We start from the raw sequence: 23,389 nt of genomic DNA, 5'->3' as shown, positions 1-23,389 counted from the left end.
ACTCATGTTCTCCGTGTTCTCCGATGTGGACGACTCTATGCCACAAAGTAGCTGTCGTGCTCTTTGTGTTTTTCGATGCACAGATGCGGACTCGACTACACTCACCTTTTTTCCACTTGAGTCCGACTGTTTGTAAACTGAGCACGCTTCATAATAACATAGCATAAAGTGATCGAGGGCCATGCTGTCCAGTGGGGGCACGGCACAGCGGGGGGCAATGTGGTTAAGCATGGCTGGTACGGATGGCTGGTGTGACGTGCTCTTAAATCAAGCCTTGTCTGTTTGTATAGAGTGGTAGGAGCTGCACCTGTGTTTGTTTGTTTTATTTGGCTTTTGTAACAGTATTATTAAATCTGTAAAATGTAATAGTGACATTCATTACTCTCAACACTGTGAGAGGTTTGGGAAGAAATTGATTTAACAGAGGTTTAATATGAACTTGTAAGATTCAGATTTGATTCCTAACATTTAAAATATATTTTTTAAAATGTACTTTCTTTCTCCCAGAGCATGAAAAACCACTGCCAACTTTTGCTTTCGCGCAACTTCTCCACCTTTCTCCACACAGCAGCGGGGGTGTCGGTCCTGGTTCTTCAGTTCCAACATTACTTAGATGGCTTTGTCCTACATATAACTCTATATACTGTATAACTGCCTGTACTGTCTAACACAGAGAAACATTCAGCCTATCCTGTTTTTATTACAGAGCACTAATGGATTCTACAATCCTCCCAGGGTAGAGCAAGCTTGACTCGACATATTTAGAATGTAAGGTCTGAAAAATGACTTGGGATAAATGCCCTTGCTCACATCATATGTCACAAATGGAACAATGGTAAACAGCAGACTGACACACACAGCACCACTCTACCGACAATAAAATAACATGTATGACTTTCATGACTTGGCTTGACTGACTGTATGCATCCTAAAAAAATCGCCCCCTTGTAACCATGAGGGACTATATCGTGAGTCTGGGATTGGTTTGAATGGGAATTGATATATTTTGAACACACTCTGAAAACGCTGCCTGCTGGGTGTTGACAGACGGGAGAGCCGCACCGGAGCAGATTCTTGTAAGACAGAGCTCCTCATTGACAGAGTCTTTACAACATGGAGGAAGCTTTCTGCTGCCTTTTCAACCTAATGTGAGAGAGAGCTAAAATTTGCTGCCGTGTCGGCTTGTCAGATCTGAAGGGGGAGTTCCCCCCCCCCCTTCTTTTTTCTCTCACTTTATCTCTCTCTCTCTCTCTCTCTCTCTCTCTCTCTCTCTCTCTCTCTCTCTTTGCACACAGAGACAGCTGCTCAGCATCCCCACTCTCATGATGCGTAAATCCACCACTCTGACGCTCCATAGAGGCACCAGCCAGTCAATTTGAGCCACTCTTGGAACGGGTTTGATTCACAGCTCCTGCAAGAGGTGAGTCATTCTTCTTCTCTGCTTTCATCACTCAGGATGGATTTTTATCATCAGAAGACAGATTTTTTTTAATGACAAAACTGCCAATTACAGAATAGGTGTCATCAGACTTGATGTCCCCGAAGAGTGTGTGGTTTTAAAGTGACATCATCATGCTTGATTTTATTTTTGGTCCTCTTAGGTGTCACTGATATTTGGTTTGAATCCTTTTGAAGGTGTTCAGTACACATTTTGAACACATGATGAGGATTTTCAAGGTAAACATTTGGCAGCTGCATGATCCATTCAGAGTTTTGGTTTACATCAAGATCAACTACAAATAATGTAATATGTCATTTTAAACCAAGTTTGCATTTTTATCTAAATTTAGAAATGGCCGTATCCTATGGGAAAACAATTGTTTTGCTAATCTTAAATACCACAGCTCAGTCTGTCAATGAGGTTATATCAAACTCCTAAACATCTTCCTTATAGACTCACAGCTTTGAAGCAGGTGTATCAGAAGAAAACAACACCTGAAAATGTATCCCAACATGTCTTCAATAAACTTTATGAACAGCATAGTCCTGTTTAATTAATGCTGTAGTGTTTATATGCATTCATTGTATCTATTGCTTGTGTAATTTGCATTAAAATGCAAAGGATTGATTTACCAGCACAGATGCAGGCTCGATCATTTTGAGGCTCCCTGTGAGCTGCTTCCTATGGAAACACAAACACAGCACATGCTGCATGTTCTTATGGCACTCTGCCAGATATGCATTTGCTGTCAGTGAAGGTACCAAAGCCATGAATTAGTCTGAGTAATATACTTCTCATTCAGCATGTTGTAGAGAAATACTGTATGTTGCCTTTATTTTTAGCTCAAAGCTGCCTGTGAGCTGGTGGCAGTGAAAGCATATCTCATGTCAGCAGAGACCACCCCACTGTGCCGCACAAAAACTGAAAAAATGAGCAAGACAGTGAAGGCTGGGAAGCCAGTGCTTCATTATCGCTGAGCAAACTTAATAGGGTTCTATGAAATGCTCTGTTTGTTCATTGTAATTGGGTCTCTACTAGACGTATTGAAAACATGTTTTTTTCTCATATAATTAGTCAGCACAGTGACACATGAGCAAGCAGTGAGCATCGCTTTGTGTGAGAGGAAAACAACATATTTCTCTGCTGGAGGAACAAAAATTCGCCTGAATGGACAAGTTAGAATTAGAAATCATTTTTTTGGTTTTCATGATGACAAGTTCATGTCTTCTTCTCTGAATGCTTCTCTCGGACATGCAAAGGCAGAGATGTGTGAAAAGGCAAGCCCCTTTATCGGAGCTGCTGTACATAGTGACTCAACAGGCTCGGCTGGCTTGAACAAAATATTATTTGGAAACAGCTGCTCAGTCATACATGTATGTAGCATGAGGAAAGGCATTGGTGTTTGGGCAAGAATTTCAGAAAGGGTGTAAATCATCCTCATGTTTTTTTTTTCTAAAATTTGTTTGTGCTCTATATTGAGCTTTTTCTTCGGACTACTTTTTTTTTTTCTTGGCACATTTAGTATCCTGAAGTAAAAAAGAATGGCCTCTGTTACATTTAAATAACTTGTGCTCCATTTTCACTGACAAGCTCAGTCTATTTAGATTCTGAGACTGAATTAAGCAAAAAACAGTCACATAAGATAACATGTACTTATCCATAAAGGGGGCGCCTCTGGAGACTGGTTTATAGTGCATCATTTATTTGTTTAATTTGGCTGAATGATGTTAATATGTAGCTTTTCTCCACAGATACTGGTAAGGTGCCTTAATAGAGCTTTTCAATTTTAATACATAATATTCATTCAAAAAGATGCATGAAGTGCTGCATTGTTGTTGAAACATGTTCTGTACATTAGTCCTTCTGGTGCTCTTCAGTGCGGGGATCCAACTTAATGCCTAATATTTGATAATACTTCAACACTGTGAAGCACTTTGTCCAGCAGTCTGCACTAGTATTCACAGGGTGGATCCCATCAGACCGTTTCTTCTATTCAAACAGCGGCTGCCTAATTCAAACTTCTTCACAGTCTAACACGTTTTCATGGAGAAGCAGGTTTACCATGTGCGACACCCATTTCAATTTTAATTTCTAACTGAAATTATAGCTATATGTTGATGTGGCAGTGGAGCTGTAACATAATCAATCTAATGCACCAGAAAATGTGCTGCCTAACTAAAACTCAACAAATAGATCAATGAGAGGACAATGTTAGAAAAAAGTACTCCATTACAGTTTTTGTGCGTTTTGAGCTACGTCGCTGTACAAGCACGCCCAAATATCTGTCCCAATACAGAATTGGCCCTTTCAGCAGTTTTGTTGTTAACTTAAAAATACGTGAGTGTACTCTGAATATGTGTTCAGGCTGCAGAGAGATTGTTTATTTGAGGCATCTGGGATTAGTAGAAACTCCAGACTGCAATGGATAAACTTATTGATTGACCTGAGGGTTACACAGAGTAACTTCATGATTAAATGTGCCATTTTTGTTTTTGCCCACACTTCTATCCATTACTCTCTTACTCAATCTTTTCTTCTTTTTACTAATTTGTATTAGTATAATTTAATCCTAATATTCAGCCCCTTCAAATCTTAGTCATGCAACATTGTGGCCTAAGTTTGCAAAGCTTCGACTGCCTTGTGTTGTAGTAGACTTACCATGGAAGAATGAACATCAATAACAAACTAATCAAACAAGTTCAAACCAAGCTACAACCTCCATTCTTCAAAAAATGAAGCCAATGTGGAAGTACATAATCCTGCAGTTTGTTAAGTGTCACCTTGATGCTGGCTCCAGGAACACCGGAAGTCACATAAACATAACCGCCAAAAAAAAGCCATTTAAAGCATGAATCAACCTGTTTAGAGCCTGCTACAAAAAACAAAATGGTTCTGGTTTGTTATTGTCATCACTGGCACTCACTGTACGGGAGGCATTTAAAAAAAAAGGCTTAGCTTTGATTCTATGAACGATACGTGTTATCCATAGTTAGGCTATGGGCGTATTGACAGGTGGGAAAGGTGTACGGTTCGTAAAGAGGCTTAAAACTTGTCGTATTGTGCTCTACCCTCTGACAGCTCAGTAACACTGTGGGCAGTTTGCAGCTTATCTCTGAGCCTGAGTCAAAGCCTCATTCTGCTTCTTTTTAATGTCATGGACTTAATGCACGCACCACCAGTTTAAACATGATGGCCCAACACAGTTTCGGCAGATGATAGCTGTTCAACACCAGCCTGGTTGTGTTCAAGGTTTCCACTGTAATTCTGCTAAATGTAACTTAGTGCTGTGCTCATGACAGATTCATGTTGACAAAACATAAGAAAGAATAAGGTATTTTGGCTACTCTGTTGTTAAGTGTCTTGAAGTAACATTTGTTATGGATTGGCACTGTTCAAATAAAGATTTACTGATTGACTGACCTTAAAGCAGGTACATCAGTTGTAATGGAGATGCAAATTAATTCCAGCATAAAGCCCAGGGACACACACAGACGCACTGCAGGCAAGCACACCCACTCAAATGTTGCTGTTACTTGGAGCAGGATGAAGACAACTTTCCCTGATTGCTGTACCATGATTCACGTTCATTGAAAGTGCACACATTTTACAGTGATTGGTCAAAGTTAGCGGGCCGTGCAGATATTGCGGTAATTGGTTGAATTTGCATTAAGTTGGGATTACAACATTCTGGAGGAACTGATACGTCACTGAATCTGCTGATGGCAACAAACCAACAGTTGATAAACATTATTCTTACAGTAAACAAACAGGTTGTGACCATGAAAGGTATGTTAATGAAGGAGTTCATTTGAGAAGGCAGAGAAAGCCATTGAACACTGTTTGTGATGGAGTGTCCATGACAACCATTGAAGAAGTGCTTATAATCATAGGGTTTCTATCGTTTGTGTAACTGTCATCAGACTGGCCTCCATCTCCAGATCAGCTGCAGTTGTAGATCAGATCCACCTGCTCTGTGAACTGTAGTGGAGCGGGCCTCCCTGCGGTGCCATCCACGTAGATCAGAGTAGATCAGGAGGCTCAGCAGGAGAAGCCCCTGCTTTCCTCAGGGAATTCAAATCCTGACGCATGAAAGGCATTCAAAATGTCTGTTTTTCATAGCATAAATGTTGATGAAATTAAACATGTTGCCTATGGAGCTCTGAAACAGACAGGAATAACACATAGTAGAATGAATAATAGGATTATATGAATGAAAATAAATAAAATGGATTGTCAAATATATGACATTTCATGAAGAGCTCAGAGTTTGCACCAGTAACAATGGTCAAAATATGTAACGTCATTATATGTCATATTCCTCCCACTGTATTTTCCTGAAAATTGCCTGCAGTGTTCTTACATCAGCTCAGCATGGCTTCATGCACACAATGAATCAAGTGGCTGGAAGGAAAAAGTCAGAGAGGTACTTTGGCTGTTTGTGTTAATACAGTACATGTAGCAAAGTGTTAGTGTCCAGTATCCAGGATTGAGGTGCATGTCTAAATACACTACAGCTAAACCTTTGCCTCTAAAATAATCCATAAACTGAATGAAAAGTTAGATTCAAGCCCATAACCCTGCTCTCAGCCAGATGATCCTGCATTTCAGGCATCTTAATCACAGGTTGAAAAACAGATGAGGAGGACTCAATTGCAGGAACAACAAAACAATGATTTATTTTAACAAAAGACAAACACGAAAACGTACTCAAACTTATTCCGAAAGAAGAAAAACAGGGAGCCACGAGGAAACACTAACCATGACAGACTACACTGAACTGACACAGAGGGGTAATCAGACACAGGTGAGACCAATAGGACAGGTGAGACTAAACAGGGTGATCAAGACAGGAGGGAAACACAGAGAGGCAAGTAGCCAGACAACAGAACAACAAAGTAAAACATGGAACAGTACTGAGGCAAAGGGAGAAGACATGACAAAGCAAAACAGGAAATACTATAGACTAAACTAAGAAAACACACAAGAGAAAGCAGGCAATACTAAAACAGAACTCAAAACTCTGCAATAAAAACATACATAAAACCAAACAAGACACATCTCATTTTAAATGGCCAATTTTCAACACCTTTAATAAGAAGACTAGAGCATGTTTCATTTTTAATACATGCACATTATACATGGGCTCTATACAATATTGTGAGGCACAGATTGCATGTTTATTAAGTAACAAGATATTTTATTTATAAATGCAGCTGGATCACATGGCTTGAATATTCATTCTGAACGGGAAATGCACACAGTTAGTAAATTACTTTTGGACACTTTGTTCTATGTCACTCTTAATAATTATACATTTACCTGCAGCATGTAAGGTGTGTCTTGGCTTGTTTTATTGCTTGGCTTTAATTTCTACAAAGTGCAGGGCTCTTGGAAATCCACCAAATGTCCGAAACGTGAGGGGAAGTATTGGTGAGCCTCTCTTGTCCTCATCTTTTGGTGTCACTGGAATGGTTCCACAAAGCCAAAGGCTGTTTAATGATGGCAGATCAGAGCGCTGGTAGTTCAGTGGTTGAGCTGTGCGCTCCATGTGTGTGTGTGTGTGTGTGTGTGTGTGTGGGGGGGGGGGGGGGGGGGGGGGGGGGGGGGGGGGGTTTGAATCTAATCTCAGCCCTTTGCTGCATGTCACCCCCCACTCTCTTCTCCCAACATTACCTCTTTCTTCAGCTGTCCAAAAGGATATAGCAAAAAACTCCAAACATTTTTTGTAATGCACTTACAGTATATTATTAAAAATAACGGTAAACATCTGCAGGTGTATTTACAATATTCTATGATCATTTTGTCATCATTTATAAGCATTTCAGTGGTCAAAGATTGCACATATTTTCACAAAAAGAAACAAAAAAGGTTGAGACATGAATCTGTGTTTACATTGGGTCATATGAAGTAGATATTTGTTTTTTTCGATCCAGTTCTAAAATATTTTCTCTGTTACTTTGAAATGTGCTTTTATCAAAGGTCCCACATTTTGCTCAAAAAGGGTGTTTTCCACAAAAAAGGGTCCCCACGTGTGCGAAGCCTGATCTGATTGGTCGTCTGATCTGCTCTCTCGTAATTGGTCATTCATTCAGCTTTGTTTTTTTGATAAGTCCCGCCCTTTTTACCATATTGGGAAAGCTACAGGGAGAGGGGGCTAGGGACCAAGCGTTTCATTTGGCTATTGCTACTGCTAACCAGAGGAGGTAGGAGAAGCTGCATTTCCGTGGACTTTGAATTTTTGTAAATAGATGTGCCTAAACATGCACAAGACACTAAATCGCTACAAGGGGCTGTAGGTTCTTTGACACAAGATATTTCCTTAAAAAGAAAAATCTTGTAAGAGCCTTTTGTACTTGTTCTGTTGGTAAACATTTTAAAATATGCACATTTGTGAAGGCTGATTTTTCAAGTCTGTAATCCTGTTACACATACATAATTGTAAGTCAAAAGAAAAAGCATGTATCAGTAGACCGATACAGACTGCCGTTTCAAGCTGTGATACTTAACCTCAATGTGAATGTCACAGAGGCTTAATGAGGGGACGAAGGGATCCACCCTTTGTATCGGCTTTGTAGGTAGTAATAACAGAGGATTGAAAGAGGTGACAGGTTATCAGCTCTGTATGCATGCATGTCCGATTTCCAATTTACACTAACACATAAATTCACATGCCACTCCAGTAAATGATCCTGTTTCCACAGCAAGCGCTGCAGTCCGTCTCCAGTACGTGACAACTGGGACACCAACATTACGCTGTTGCATAATCATGAAGAACAAAAACATGATGACTGCACTTTTATGAAAAAAGCTGTCTTAAAAAGGCTAATGAAGCACTAACAAAACTCCTGAAAGTTGCAGATTACACAAATGGCTCCTGAAGGACTTATTCATGGTCATTGTGTATCATGTAGAATATTAGAGTCTTTATGCAAATTACAGTCCCACAGGTTGTTGTTTTGATGCAATTATCAATTCAATGTGATTAGGTTTGATTACATTTGTTGCACTGTGCATAAATGATGTGGTCCTGCTCACTGCATGAATAATGAAAAACATGTCCAAAGGTAGAAAAAATCTGTCTTCAGCAAAGACTGTTCTCTGCTGTTTTTGATTTTATATCCCATATGACAAGAAGATTCAATATTAAATTAGACGTTTAGCTGTATAACTTACCCTGTATTTTGTTTTATTCCATTTCCCAGGTCAATAAAGTATGAATGCTTGGACTGAGAGAATGTTTTATAAACTCTTAAATAAGCATGATTTGGTCTAACATTTCACCCGTTAGGACAAACAAACTGTGTCCGCTTGAAAGAGTGGATCAATGGAGGGTTTCTTGTAGTCAGATGATTATTAGTTGTCTGATGGCGCTTTTGATGTTGTGATCAAGGCGGTGGCGGTCTTGCTGTTTACAGATTAATGAGTGTGGCTGCTGATCCCCATCAGTTATCAACCCCTTGGGACCGCAACACACATCTCACTGAGAAGAGATGGAGAGGGTCTGAGGACAAAACAGATACAGAGGACAGAAAGGGAGCAAAAGATCACACCGGCTGATTTTACACAGCAAGAATGATTATAGCACATGGTCACAGATACAGAAATGACATGTTGAAACACAGAGTTGTGAATGAGTGGGGTGAAGACTATTGGGAGGGCAGGATGGTTATGTACTTCATTAAGCATTAAGCATACATAACTGAGATCATGATTTATACATCTTCAAATCCCAGCTGCCACACCACATAACCTCCATCTCTGACATCAGCAAAACAAGTCAGATCACACACAAACCATTGTCATTGTAGAAGTAGTGCTGTAATGTGGTTTACACAAAAGCTCCCCAAACTGTATCCGTCATAAAGAGCCACTCGAGGATTTATTGCTAATAAAAAGGAGTTTATTGTTGTTATTAAAATGTCAAGTTCTTTTGTTTGCTGCATTCTGAGAAGCCTTGGATTTTGTCAATGATGGGGTTTTTTTTGCTAAACTTTGATCTTGAAATGAAATAGTACGGTAGAAAATTCGGAATAAAGAAACGCTTTGACGCACCAACAGCTGCCTCTGTTCAGTCTGTTTATAAAAGAGACATTCTTTCAATGTTTTTGCTGATATATTAACAAAGTTGTTAATTTTAAAAGAATCAATTCAAACACAACTCAAAATCTTATTTTGTGTTGAAAAATTGCAATACACACTTCAAAAAGTGTGTTTTTATAGTGTCATTAATAAATTGTACTGCTCCTGTCAATGTGTTGCATTTCTTTTATCATCTACTGCGTGTATGATTGATGAGACAATGGACTTCTGCATCGGCACAGACACATAAATCATGTTCTCTTTTTTTATCTCTGTCCATCGTCAATTATTCAATAATCCTGTCGTCAAACAAGTTTATCCTAGCTTCTTACAGATAGAGCCAGCCTGTGAATCTGAGATTACTCTCCCTACACTGCGGATGTTTGTCTTGGATGTGATGGGATTGCAAAATCAGAATTTTATTCGGAAAATCTGAAGCTGGTAGTGATGAAGTTTATTTTATTTATTTATATTAAAAGCACCAAGTAACAGCAGAATATATCTTAGCGTGTTATTTTAATTAGACAATAGAATATATATTGGATTTGAGTTACATTTGGAGAGAACTACCTAACTCAGCCTTGAGTAAATGCTTGAACACATGCAGAACCCAGAGCAAGTTTATTTTTAGTGTTTTAATTTTTTTGAAAGTAAAAAGTGTTTAAAGACTGTGTCCAAAATAAGATACTGAACAGTCTTTTGCAAAATTGTTCACAAAAATGTTATGGCAACAAAGCCTTGAAGTAGAATTAAAAACAAGAAACAACGAATATAGTTTGGAGCAACTTAATTAAATACAGAGGCGGTTGTGGCTCAGTTCATTGTTGGTAGTCGTCGTCTTTTAATAGAAAGTTGGGTTTTTGATCCCCAGCTCCTGCAGCCACATGTCCGATGTGTCCTGGGAAAAGACACTGAGCCCTGATTTGCTGTTGTTGCTTCGTCAGTTGCGTATGCATTTGTATGAATGGAATTAGTTACCTCTGATGGTCATATCGATACATCCGTCATCAGGGTGTGAATATGTGAGTGTGACCTTCAGTGTCAAAGCACTTTGAGTAGTCAGAAGAACAAAAAAGCATTTTACAAGCTCAAGTCCATTTACTGTACCATACTATATTCATATGGTATGACATGGTATCATACTGCATCATAGTTTTATGTAACGTATGATGCATTATTAGGAGCTTATTAACGTAACGTATAATAAGGTTAAGTAAGGATCATATTCTTTATTAATTATTTGTTATTATGAAGTCATTGGACAATAAACAACAAAGGCAACGCTGTCACCTGACAAGAGACTCATGAGTATGTGTGACTTTTTTTGTGTGAATGAATTCAAGAAGCAAAGAAGAATATTGCTTTTCCAAAATGAAAACCTTTTATGTGACAGGTTTTCATATTTCACAGAGAGATTTAGAGGAAAGTTAGTTCTCTGTTTATTGCCTGAAATCTTGCACATAATTCTGTCCGTGTGTGGAGGTTTGATGAAAGGGTTATTACTTTCTCTCCTGCTGTCATGCACGATCGAATTAGGGAAACGTCAACACATGAGATATTAAATACAGATATGTGTTCAGCCTTTGAATCAGGTTAGCAAGATCTTATAATTAATTGGAAGGATTGTCTTACAATAGTCTTATTAAAAGATAATAAACAGATGTAAAGAAAACATACTTGTCAGCATGCTATAAAGAGACTCACTGTTTAAAGTAAATAGAAGGAAATGGCTCCAGCCACTGGCACATTAGCACAAGAGTTTAAAAGGAACAAAAAGAAAACATTATGCTTTCTCACTCCCGGTAATTGCTTCTTGTCTTTGAAAAGCTCAAGATAGTCGCTGGGTAATGAAAACATTTAAATATGTTGATATCTTAATTAATATGTCCTGCAATTGCTTTGTTTTTTGAAAGTGGTGACAACAAAGCAGTACAATGTGTTAAGCAATCAAACATGCTTTTCTCATTTAGCCACAGCAAAGGGTCATTATGATACCTGCTCACAATGTTGCTGTGTATTTAAATAATCCCATTCTGCTGGCATTAGACAACAGAATGGGTTAAAGGTGAGGCTCTAGTGTGAAAAGTAGAGAGTAAAGTTTATGGCTTAAACTTGCTTGAATGGTTCCATTAGGTCATTTACATGTTTACTTCCCTCTGTTCTGTTGTTCAGTTTATAGATAAAGCTTTTTGCAGCAGCCTCATCCTTGAAACGCATCATCAACCACATGATCTAGGCAACTCTGTAAGATATAGTAAAGATGTTTATAATACCTCTGTGCAAATGCCTGAGAAACTTACGTCATCTCATTTGACAATGCCTCAGGGTCTGTATGTCAGGTCATGAGTTGAGTTGGAAGTGAAGGCCTGCAGCAAAGGTTCAATCTACAATTGATCAGCTGAGGCAAGGATCTTAACACTGCGTCCCATTCACTGTCTGTTCCAGCTTCATGTCAGGACCCCTCTTTTACTCTCTTTCATAACCAAAGCACAACAAACTTTGTCAGTGACGCATTTACACTATAATTTTAGTGGAATTTATAATGTTTCCATCATTTTGTTTTTTTTCCAATGAAATCTCTCTCACTTTAACAACAGACCACTTGTAACAAAATATCTTGACTTAATCGAATGCAACACTCGTGAAAATATAACTTAAGTTTTGAGTCAAAAATGAGACGAAAAACAAAGAAAAAACTTGTTTTTTTGTAACCAAGAGGGTTATTGGTGGTCAGCAAACATGCTCTGGATCAAGTGTCTTTAATGGCTTATGGCACTTACTAATACAGGGCGAGAAGTCAAAGTCCTTTTTTAAACTCTTTATTTTGTGCAAAGAAGAAAAGATTATAATCTACACTTCAGTTGTGATTTGTATTGCAGAGGGGCCAAAAATATTGTATGTTAAAGGGGCTATATGTAACTTACATACAGCGATTATAGAGACGCTGCATGGCCATCAGACAAACTACCAAACCGACAAAAGATTGATGTATAGCTACATAGCTTCTCCTCTGGCTCTCAAGGAAGGTGGATGCTTTAAAGGTACTTTTTCCCCTGCGTCCAATCTGTGCCTCTGTTCGATAGACATAGCATGGAAGTTGCGTTTTTTTATGCCCCCACCCTACTGCAAACCTAACCACCACCAACACAGATAGACAGTGAACATCTACCTGTGTTGCCTGTATAAAAAAGGAACCAGGTTCAATTTTCCACCAAATCTCCAGCCGGTGTCATTTTATGTGCGCTCTCAATGTCCTTATACTCTGCTCTGCTTACAGAAATCAACAGTACAAACTAGAAAGTCATCACACACTCCTTCACCTGCACAGGTCTGGTCTGTCATTGTCAAGGGAAGGAAAAAGACATTTAAATGAATCTTGTAAAAAACAAAAACAAAACATGGATGTAGTAACAAAATACATTATTGTTTTCTGCTCTTAAAGGAAGCATGGCCCCTTAACCCTTACAAATGTGGCAACATCCCATGCCCATTTTGAGAGAAAAATTTTGGTATGACATTTTTTTGTTATGCATAAAGTGTGATTTAAAAAAAATCTGATTTTTTGGATTATATGAAAGCTCAAGTGTATGCATACATTTGCATTATTAATAGCTTAGATCCTAATTACATGACTTGCCTTTATTGATTGATGGATGAAGGCGCCATGCTGTGTCTAAAGTGAAACTATATTAAGTGTAATTCATATGCAGCCAAGGAAATATATTAAACATACAGTAAATATGTCAGTAAAAATGGTTAATGCTGTTTTGTTTCCTCGAGGCAGAGGTTTCTATGATGTGTAGTGGGAACACATTCTTTCTGCTATGCCAATTATTCTGGCTGGCTACAGTGAATAGGCTAACATGGTCGCTGGGAGTGATTCATGGCTCTGGTCTCCTGGTGGCATGCCATTGGCAGTGGCAGATGCCACTAAACTCATAGTGCAATGTCACAAAATTAAGTGCAAATGACGCTAAAACTAGCACGCCACAAACACCAGCATGTCAGTGCTCCTGGACTAGCATGCAACAGGTGATTTTAATTTAAGAAGCACAAACCTCATCACCTTTTCCCTTGTTTGCACATTTGTTATGATCCTGGAAAGTGACCTCTAAGTTGCAATTCTTTGTCCACAGCTGCTCGACTCTGGCAGAATATTCTTCAGCATGCCAGTGTTCCCAGACAAGCAAGCTACATGCCAGTTTTCCAATCTAGCTGTCATTCAAGTATGGTGGAAATGACATTTACAATATGGCAACCACCATAGAAGGACTTTCAAGATGTCTCTTCAGAAACAGGAGGTGTCACTGAGACATCGACCATAGGTCTATGTGTTAATCAGTCCGTGCTTGTGTATGAAAGTTTAAAATCTGTTAAAAGATAGGTACAAAACATGATCCTTAGATAGAGTCAGAAATATATTTTGTATTAAAACATGATCTCTTACTGCTGTTTTCCTTTGCAGCCAGCCTGAAAAAATGGCAACCTTATAAGAGGATCAGTGATCTAAGCCACAGTCACAGCAGGCATGAATGAATCTGATCTGTCTTCCTACCAAGAGGAAGTGATGCTGGGTAACTCCACATGGGCTTACTCCTACTATCATCAAAACTACACCCTGTCCCCTCCGCTGACACCAGACAAGACCGGCGCATCCAAACCAGCAGCATGCGAGCAGCTCCATATCGCCGTGGAGGTATGTGTGCTACTGAACACAAAAGGCTTTCTGTGTTTGTTATATTAATTTAGAACAATTCATATACATTTAAATTTTTCAATTCATCTGACTGCATCCAATAAACAGCAAATTTGCACCCGTTTACGATTCCAATAGGACTTTTACCTTATATAGGTAATCAGCTTTCAGAGTGCATATTATAATTATTATTCTACTCTGAGCTTCCGTTATTGCTACAGATTGATTTACATGAGTAAATTAAAATTCTGATGCAGGCAGTACATCGTGCTTCTGTATGAGACTCAGGGCCGTGACTAATGCTGATATTTGACACCTAATAAGAGAAACAGTTTGTAAAACGTGCCTGCACAATTGTTCCTCATTTAGCATGAGTGTTTGTATGACCCTCAGGGCTTATTTTATGTACATTGTTTAGTAAATGTTTAACGGCTTGTATCAGTGGAATTCCGGTCAGGGCCACCACGTGCCTGACCCATGAAATATGTGATTGTCATAAATATCCGATAAGGTTTTTCTGAACAAAAGTCAAACATTTATAGCTTTCCGTTTTCCTTAATATTAAGAATTGTTGACTTTATATTTATTTAACTTTAAGAAGCCCATCTTTTTCTGGACTATTGGTTGGTTAAATGAAAAAAATAATTTAACGTCTAATATGCGAGATATCTGAATTAAATAATGAAATTACCTCACTATGTTATCAGATATAGCAGGTAGAAACACAGCATGTTGGTCATGGCTTGTGTCAACTACGCAGCAGCCAGTATGTCCTCCCTCTAAGTTTTGGTTCTGGTGCAGAATGGTTTGTCTTTGTTTTGGTACGTGAGGTAGGTCGGTGGTTTTAAGGCATCCGCACAAGGCTTCCCCTGTCAGTTTGCCGGAAAGATGATTTCTATGTTTAATAAATAAAATAATGATCTATTTTTAACCGTTACCCTGTATTTCCTCAGGTCTTTCTCATCCTGGGTATAATCTCCCTGCTGGAGAACATCCTGGTCATCACTGCTATAATAAAAAACAAGAACCTGCACTCACCCATGTACTTCTTCATCTGCAGGTGATTCAACTTGCCGTATAACCTTTATTTGGGAACACACACGAGCACGAGTTGTTGGCTCTTACTCAAAAATATGATCTTGATCCATCTCAACCTCAATCTTCTCTTAAAGACTTGAACAAGTACATTAGGTGGAATAAATGAAGTCACACTAGAGATATAGAACAGCTGTGACATTTTGAATTGTATATTCTTGTACCTGGCTTAATGTTCAGATCAGAATCAGAAATAACTTTTGATCCAGGTGGAAGTTTGCTTATAACAGCTGCTTTTATACACAATATATTGGCAGAAATATAAAATTAAAAATATTGATAAAATAATGAATATAAATACAAGATAAAGTAATACGTACAAGAAAGTGTCACAGGCAGAGGTGGAAAACAGGGAAGGATGAACCAATTGCAGAAAACAATTTATTTAAACAAAAGGCAAAACAAAAACTTACTCAATACTAAATCCAAAACGTCCAAAAACCACAAGGAGAAACACAAGGAAAATCCAGGGAGCAGGGAGATGAAAACGAAAGGCTCAGAATACACGACCACACTAACAGGCAAGAAAAGACAATGATCCAATGCGAGACTCAGGAAAACACAGAGACTAAATAGACAAGAGGTAATCAGACGCAGGTGAGACTAATCAGACAGGTGAGGACAATCAGGGCAATCATACAGGCGGGAAAACACAAGGAACAAAGAACACAAGACAGGAACACGAGAGGACAAGTACAAAGTAAAACCCAACACTGACACCACCAAAACCAGATCTACAAAATAAAACAGGAAACACCAAAGACTAGACTTAAAACACAACACAGGAAATAAACTTTCAGGTAACATAGGAGGACACAGGGAAACACACTAAAGACTAAAATAAACACAAGACTATGAAACATTAAAGCACACAAGGGAAACAATCAACACAGGAGGGAAACCAGAGAGGCAGGGAACACAGCAACACAGACAAAACACGAGGGAATAAATAAAACCGAACTCAAAACTCTGAAATATAACCTAAATGAAACCAAGCCATGACAGAAAGAGTGTTGAAGAAATATTGCTATGTACTAAGTGCATGTTATTGATTGTATAACTATAGGACAAATGTTGATAGATTTTTTTTGCACACGTTCCCTCTCGATGTGAGATGAACTGAGTGTCAGAGCTACGGTTGTCATGGCTTTCATGATGACTAAAAAGAACTAATAGAATGATGCTGTAACTCAACTTTGGCATTTACGCTAATCTCCGATGACTATTTACATTAGAGCAACGTGACTTAAAGGACACAATAACACAGTCTAAGTTGATACCCTGGGCGAGTTCAGAGCCAGAGCAGACATTCAGGTCACAGTTAATGCTTTGATGTCGTTCTGAATGATTTCTTTGAGATGTTGACAAAGTCTCCACAGAGAGTGATGAACAGACAGAGTGGGTTACTGCAGGATAAGAGCGTCACTGTCTTTTATTTGACAATACATCTACTTCATGGGAAAAATATTTTATTCCACTTCCTTCTAAATAGGTCTGGTCCTTTCATGCATGAATTATTACATCGCATATCAACAAATGTAGGTTGTTTATCCCAAAAGTGTGCAAAGAGATGTTCATTATTATCAATATTCCACATTTTTAAATCTAAATCTTTGGCAATCTCATCAATTAAAAATATGACAAAACAATTTCATGTTTTGATGAGAAGGAGCACAAACTAAACTGATAAGGATCTTTAACAAGCTAACAATCACTGTCCAAGCAGTCATTAGAGTCTGTGTGGTGTCATATTAATAGCCTAATAATTTGTCACTTTATTGAGATTTATTTAAAAAAACTGTTTGATAAATTGAATTGCTCATCTGTGTTAAAATGTATGTCAGGGGTAGCAGAAAATATATTCTTAAAGAAAGAATTTCTTTTTCGATCCAGTAGATCCGTGGCCTGCATTGTTGTGTTAGCAGGCTAATGTATGCACACAGCTCGGAGCTCCACATTGCATATAATCTGACACGGAATGACCGTAATATAAAAAGGTTTCCAAACAAGAAGTGATTAGGCTATTTTACTTTTCTTTTCTCTTGTCCATGACTAAAACTGTTTTCATAAGCAAGATGAGGAGTCAGCCGCGCCCATGTAAACATGCCTCCATAACAGCCAGCGGGAATTGTGCTTCTAACTCATTGTAGACAGTCAGGACTCAGAAAGAGATTTGCATAGGCTGTAGTTGATTTCTGCTATATTTATGTGTAAGATGTGACACACCTGGCTTGTTTGTTTGTTGCAGCCTGGCAGTGGCAGACATGCTGGTGAGTGTGTCCAACGCCTGGGAGACGATCATCATTTACCTCCTCAATAACAGGCAGCTGGTGGTGGAGGACCACTTCATCCGTCAGATGGATAACGTGTTTGACTCCATGATCTGTATCTCAGTTGTTGCGTCGATGTGTAGCTTGCTGGCAATCGCTGTGGACAGGTAATGATGGAGGGAGGTTCATACAGATGCATGCAAACACAGTGACATTACTCTGTTGTATCCATAGAAGTCCATCTTTTAATAAACCTTGTAAAATGTGACTACAAAAAAAAAAAAAACTTGCATAAGGTTGTTTTACAGAGCAGGCTTTGTGATTAACTGGATAAGGCTGGCGCCCGTAATAACTGATTATCAATTCGTCCAGTTGTGCTTTAGTTTCAAAGACCAGAAATGTTAGGGTCTTGTTCATTTTATGTTTTTCAGAAAATTAATGATAGCTCGAGGATATTCAGAGAAACTCAAGCCTGTGAGGGTTTTTTCATCAAGTTTTTTTATTTCCTAATATGAAATTCACCAAACATGAGGTCACAAAAATAAAATAAAACTAGAAATTAAAAACATTAACAATTGGTTTGGTTTAAATTGATTCATTTTCAGCCTTTGAGAGGGCAGAAATGCTTTGACACTAACCTCAACAAGGAAATAAAAAACTCTCTTATCTCTGCTACTATAATGTTACCACCAATAGCATCCTAACTTAATCTTAAACCATTTTACCATTATTTGACCTGTAAAATGTGTAAAGACCAAAAGCTTTGAATATTTCTGCTATTTCTGACATGTTTAATCAAGTAAACACAAATTAAAGGAGCAATATTTTAGATTCTGTTGCGAGTCAGAATGAATTTGGAACCAGACGCACGACTCAGAGACAGAATATACAAAACAATGATTTATTAAACAGCGAGTGACAACGGTGAATAAATGTACTACATGAAATATAATGTGACAAGAATGTGTTGCATGAAATCTAATGTGACTATAATGTGTAACATGAAATATAATGTGACTCGAAAGTGATCCCAAAACCCAAAGTCCAAAACACGCGTGAAGTTGAGCCAGATGTAGACGAACAAGACGACGGGGGAAAAACGAGGTTGCAGGAAGGGCAGGTCTGGGGAACTAACGAGAGGGAGAAAAAACACGAGAGGTCAAAAACACGACAAGCAAAAACAAGCATTCACAGAGTCACTAGAAAACTGGTTTTGACACGGAGAGTACAAACCCATGAGGGAAGAACAATAATCTGGCGCCAGCAGCATGGAAGGAGCTGGCTAATATAGTGAGCTGATTGGAGTGCAAACACTTGTGATCCAACCTGAAACCAAAGATCAATTAAGGGGCAAGGGGAGACACAGAGGGAGTAGACAGACCGGGAAAACAAAACAAACACACGTGGAAAAGCACACAGAACCCCAAACATGACAGATTCAATTAAATGACTATAGCTTCAGACATTAAGGAAACGTTCTATGTTGTGCTGCTAGTTTTTCTGTTAACAACGCATTTGCCATCATGTCCTCCTTCTAAGTTTGAGTGTGGGTCCTGATTAGTTTGCTTTTGCATCGACCATTGGTGGTAGGCTGTTCTGTTTTAGACACCCCTTGGTTTGTTACGGTTTGTTACAGAAAACTAACAGTTGTTGCAGTGATGGAAGTAAACTTGTTCAAATATAACTGATTCTACTCAACCTAAAAAGTCTGGGCTTTATTACTAATGTGCTACATGATCAGAAACATGGTCAACCTTGGATAAATATTTGAGATGCTTTTGGGATGCTTTACAGGATTGACACTGTAAATTTCATCCATCTTCTCTGAAATATTTGTGACGTCTACCTCTGTGGAGGGGTTGGCAATGAAAGTAACACAAGGCTCCAGCTTATCAAAATCATTGACGCTATTCTCAAACTCTTGCCCGAGCTTGGACATGAGGTCACAATATGTATGCACATTCAAAGAATTATTTGCCCCAGCATGGCTTTCCACTGTTGGAAGGTATTACAGTGTTTTATTGTTCAGTTACTGTTGGTAAAATGACAGTTTTACTTTAATCACAATCTTTATTGGCCAGGTATGTTTAACACACGGAATCTAACTTTCGTAAAATGTGCTTTCTTTGTGTAGTGTAAATATTAAATACAGTAATAAATATAAATTAATGCGCAGAGAGAGAGAGAGAGAGAGAGAGAGAGAGAGAGAGAGAGAGAGAGAGAGAGAGAGAAGCAAAAATAAAACCCCGGCAATATTAATGGTTTTCTGATAACTTTGAAGGAGTAATATTATCTAGCATGGTTGTAGGTATTAACTAATTTACATTGCTGAAGCAGCCTTGACATTTATTTCCACTTTTGTAGACATCCTAAAGGCCTCCGTCCTCATTGGTTTATGCAATTCATTCAAGGCAATTAAATATTTCTTTGAAGTCACAGATTACATCACGAGCTGTTATCTTCCTTAGGTACGTCACTATCTTCTATGCTCTGAGGTACCACAACATCATGACAGTGAGAAGAGCTAGCTGCATCATTGGAGGAATCTGGACCTTCTGTACAGGCTGCGGGATCATCTTCATCATCTACTCAGACACCACCCCTGTCATCATCTGCCTGGTATCAATGTTCTTTGCCATGCTTCTCATCATGGCCTCCCTCTACAGCCACATGTTCATGCTGGCTCGTTCGCACGTCAAGCGTATCGCCGCCCTGCCGGGCTACAATTCCATCCACCAGCGGACCAGCATGAAGGGAGCCATCACGTTGACCATCCTGCTGGGGATATTTGTCGTCTGCTGGGCCCCCTTCTTCCTCCACCTGATCCTGATGATCTCTTGTCCGCGGAACCTCTACTGCGTGTGCTTTATGTCCCACTTCAACATGTACCTTATCCTCATCATGTGCAATTCAGTGATTGACCCGCTGATCTATGCTTTCAGGAGTCAGGAGATGAGGAAGACTTTTAAAGAGATCATCTGTTGTTATAGCCTGAGAAACGCCTGTACCAACATCTGCGCTCTGACAGGGAAGTACTAAGAGATTCAAAGACATGACAAGATGAGTGGAATAAACAGACTAAATCTGACACCGCAGCCTAACCATGTTGATAGTTGATGGAAGAACAGTTTGAGAACTGGATCGTTGAACTTATCTGCTAGGTGCACTTTTTTTGTCCACTGCTTAGTATGATCTGAAAAGGGGACACAGGATGTACAGTAGGAAAGATAAATTATGTCTGTTACTGTATCCACTATGTGCATAAAGTGGCTAATTTACAAGATACATTTTGTGAACACAGCTAGGACAAACTGATATCATGATTCATATGAAAGTCACAGAAAACAGTTTGTGACTTTTCTTTCATTGTCGCTCTATATTCATGCATTGTTCTGCTTTGGCCTTTTAGTTAGATAGAAAATGCTTTAATTACCCCTTATTACCCCTTGACATGATTTTCACTACAATCTCTAATTATCGTGATCGTAATTTTGTAAAAGAACCTACAGTATATGCTGGCTTTAACCCTCCTTTTACCTACACATTTTACTACCTTTTATCTTTGGGGTCAATTTGACCCAAGCAATTTACACCTCAGAAAATGATTATAATTAAAATTGTTACCCACGTTTATGTGTCAGGTACTTTGTTTCTTTGTAGACTACCTAAATATCCCTTTAAATGATTAAAAATAGATATCTGCAGAGTTGCAGGGAACTGTTAGTACGGCTGTACAACAACAAAAATTATGAAATTTCAAAAAACAAGAAGTTAAGGTTGGAAAGGTTAAGGTTTGCTGCAGTAAAAACCAAAACAAAATTTTAGTACTGGGTTTCATCAGCTATAAGTGAACTCACACTTAGCCTAGTTTAACCTCAGCACCAGCTAAGATCCTTCCTCTGTAAGCATGAATTATGACTACACCTAGCTCCTATTAGGTGATGAATGCTTGAGTACCTAAAACGGCACGTCACTTGACTGTTTATACTCTACACTGGCTCCCAGTTGCCGCTCGCATCCAATTTAAACCCTGTTTTCTGCTTGCTGAACAGCAACATAAGCAGCTCCTCCTTACCTTTACTCTCAATAGGTCTACACTCCCCTCCCACACCATGTTCTGCCAAAGAAAGACACCTGCTCCGACGTTCACTTAAGGGGCCTTGCCATGGTGTAGGGTTTTAAAGGGATAGCTTGTAGGATGAGGAGGAGCAGGGGGTCGAAACCTTCTGTTTCGTGCTGTCAGGTTGTTCTCTGTGAAAAATTCCCTTGGCAATGTTTCATGACTTTGATTTGTACTCTTATGCCATGTTACGAGCAGAGGTGTGTATAAAGGTGTTGTTGGAGGTTAAGATGGAAGTTGAGAAAGGTTTATGCTTTTTTTGTAAAATGTGCACATTTAAGAGGAAGGTGGGGGCCCTTTACCCTCTTTAAATTTCAGAGGTTAAATACAGTACATTTGCCAGAATGCTGACATTTCTCATTGAAAAATTGCCCTTGTGAAGTGGTTGTGCCAAGCAGTGCACATGAATGTAGGTAAAATCTTGTTTCATAAAGTCAAGTTTTTTAGCCAGAGATGTCGAAGCCCTAAACTGCCCTGGAGTTAGTGTTCTTCTTGTCCATGTCCCTGTATTAATCTGTATAATGACATTATTCTTATTGCATTGGCGTCACGTAAACACCTTATGCAAAAACAAGAGTAGGACTCCTTGCAAATGCTTGATTCAACCTGAATATTGGGTCATGTAAGCATGGACTATGCGCCTGAATATATTACATAGACAATTTGTTTACAACCCTAGATGACATCTGGTCATGACGCTACTAATAATACTAATACAGTTTATTTGGAATATGCTGATGAACATGTAAACAAGAATGTTTCAGTAGCTCAACAGTCTGTGGAGCAGTTAAATACCTTTTTCAGAATATTGCCTTAACCAGAATACCATTGTAGGACAATGGTGTGAATGTAAACATAGTCACAGAAGTGTCAGACAACAGGACAAATCAATCTATTTCTCTCAGTGATTCACCAGGCACTGACAGATATCTTGCAGTAGACAAAAAAATGCATTTCAAAGACATTTGACATTCATTACAGAAATTACAAATGCATTGCAGTCACTTATCTACAGGAAGGTTTAAATAGGTGGTTCCCAAACTTTTTCCTCCAGTTTCCTTCCAACAATGATTTCCTTCCAATATTGATTTTATATAATATGGCCAAAATACAATTTTGACAAAGCCTCATGATCCTCCTGTGCTCTCCATTGTTTGAACCATTGTTTAAAGGCAAGTATACCAGCGCTCTAGGCAACAAGAATTAGAAAGGCAATCTTGTGAGAATTTTTAGAAGTGGGGTTGTATAAGGTACATGTGAATGGTATGTGTATTGGCTGCAGGAGATGATGGTCAGCTTGGCTCAGTTATCGAGAAACTGGTCAGAGTGCCAGTATTGAAGCTCGCAAACTGGGCCATATGTACCATGTGATTTAACTAATTTGAAGAAAAAAAAGACACAATCATTGAGGATGTAGACTTGTGCCTAACTTTACTGTCAGCATGCCAGTTTGTTTAAGCAGCCCTTCAGTGCACCACATACATTATGTCTTCCCCTGCCTGCAGCACTTGGTCTACAGTGTTTGAGTCAACTTGGATTTTGCCCGTAGACAGATTGTTTGACATGAGTTTTTAGATTATTTTAAGCAATACATGTCTAATATTGTCTGACTGACACCGCACAGCAATAGCTGCACTTTGTTATCTAAGCTCAGTTGTGTCATGGTTTTGGTCCTTTTTAGTTGTGTA

The 23,389-nt window shown here is 38.8% G+C and overlaps 1 protein-coding gene across 1 annotated transcript; it reads left to right on the top strand.

Annotated features, from left to right (window-relative positions):
• Positions 1 to 1,034: 1,034 nt before the first annotated feature.
• Positions 1,035 to 21,736, top strand: LOC306823887 (melanocortin receptor 5-like). The gene is made up of 7 exons (XM_079343781.1): positions 1,035 to 1,076; positions 1,296 to 1,420; positions 13,986 to 14,216; positions 15,170 to 15,276; positions 17,560 to 17,748; positions 20,050 to 21,351; positions 21,384 to 21,736. The coding sequence occupies exons 3-6, from the start codon at positions 14,049 to 14,051 to the stop codon at positions 20,618 to 20,620; spliced, it is 1,035 nt and encodes a 344-aa protein (XP_079199907.1). The 5' UTR covers positions 1,035 to 1,076; positions 1,296 to 1,420; positions 13,986 to 14,048; the 3' UTR covers positions 20,621 to 21,351; positions 21,384 to 21,736.
• Positions 21,737 to 23,389: the final 1,653 nt, after the last annotated feature.

The sequence above is a fragment of the Symphodus melops genome (genome assembly GCF_947650265.1).
Source record: "Symphodus melops genome assembly, chromosome: 5".
Classification (NCBI taxonomy): Eukaryota; Metazoa; Chordata; class Actinopteri; order Labriformes; family Labridae; genus Symphodus; species Symphodus melops.
Note: the sequence above shows the minus strand (reverse complement) of the source record. Positions and strands in the feature narration are given on the sequence as shown.

Bases quoted from the DNA above. Each gene is read 5' to 3' on its own strand.
- LOC306823887 (XM_079343781.1), top strand. From the start codon at position 14,049: ATGAATGAATCTGATCTGTCTTCCTACCAAGAGGAAGTGATGCTGGGT. The intron at 14,217-15,169 runs GTATGTGTGCTA...GTATTTCCTCAG, and splicing joins AGCTCCATATCGCCGTGGAG to GTCTTTCTCATCCTGGGTAT. The intron at 17,749-20,049 runs GTAATGATGGAG...TATCTTCCTTAG, and splicing joins CTGGCAATCGCTGTGGACAG to GTACGTCACTATCTTCTATG.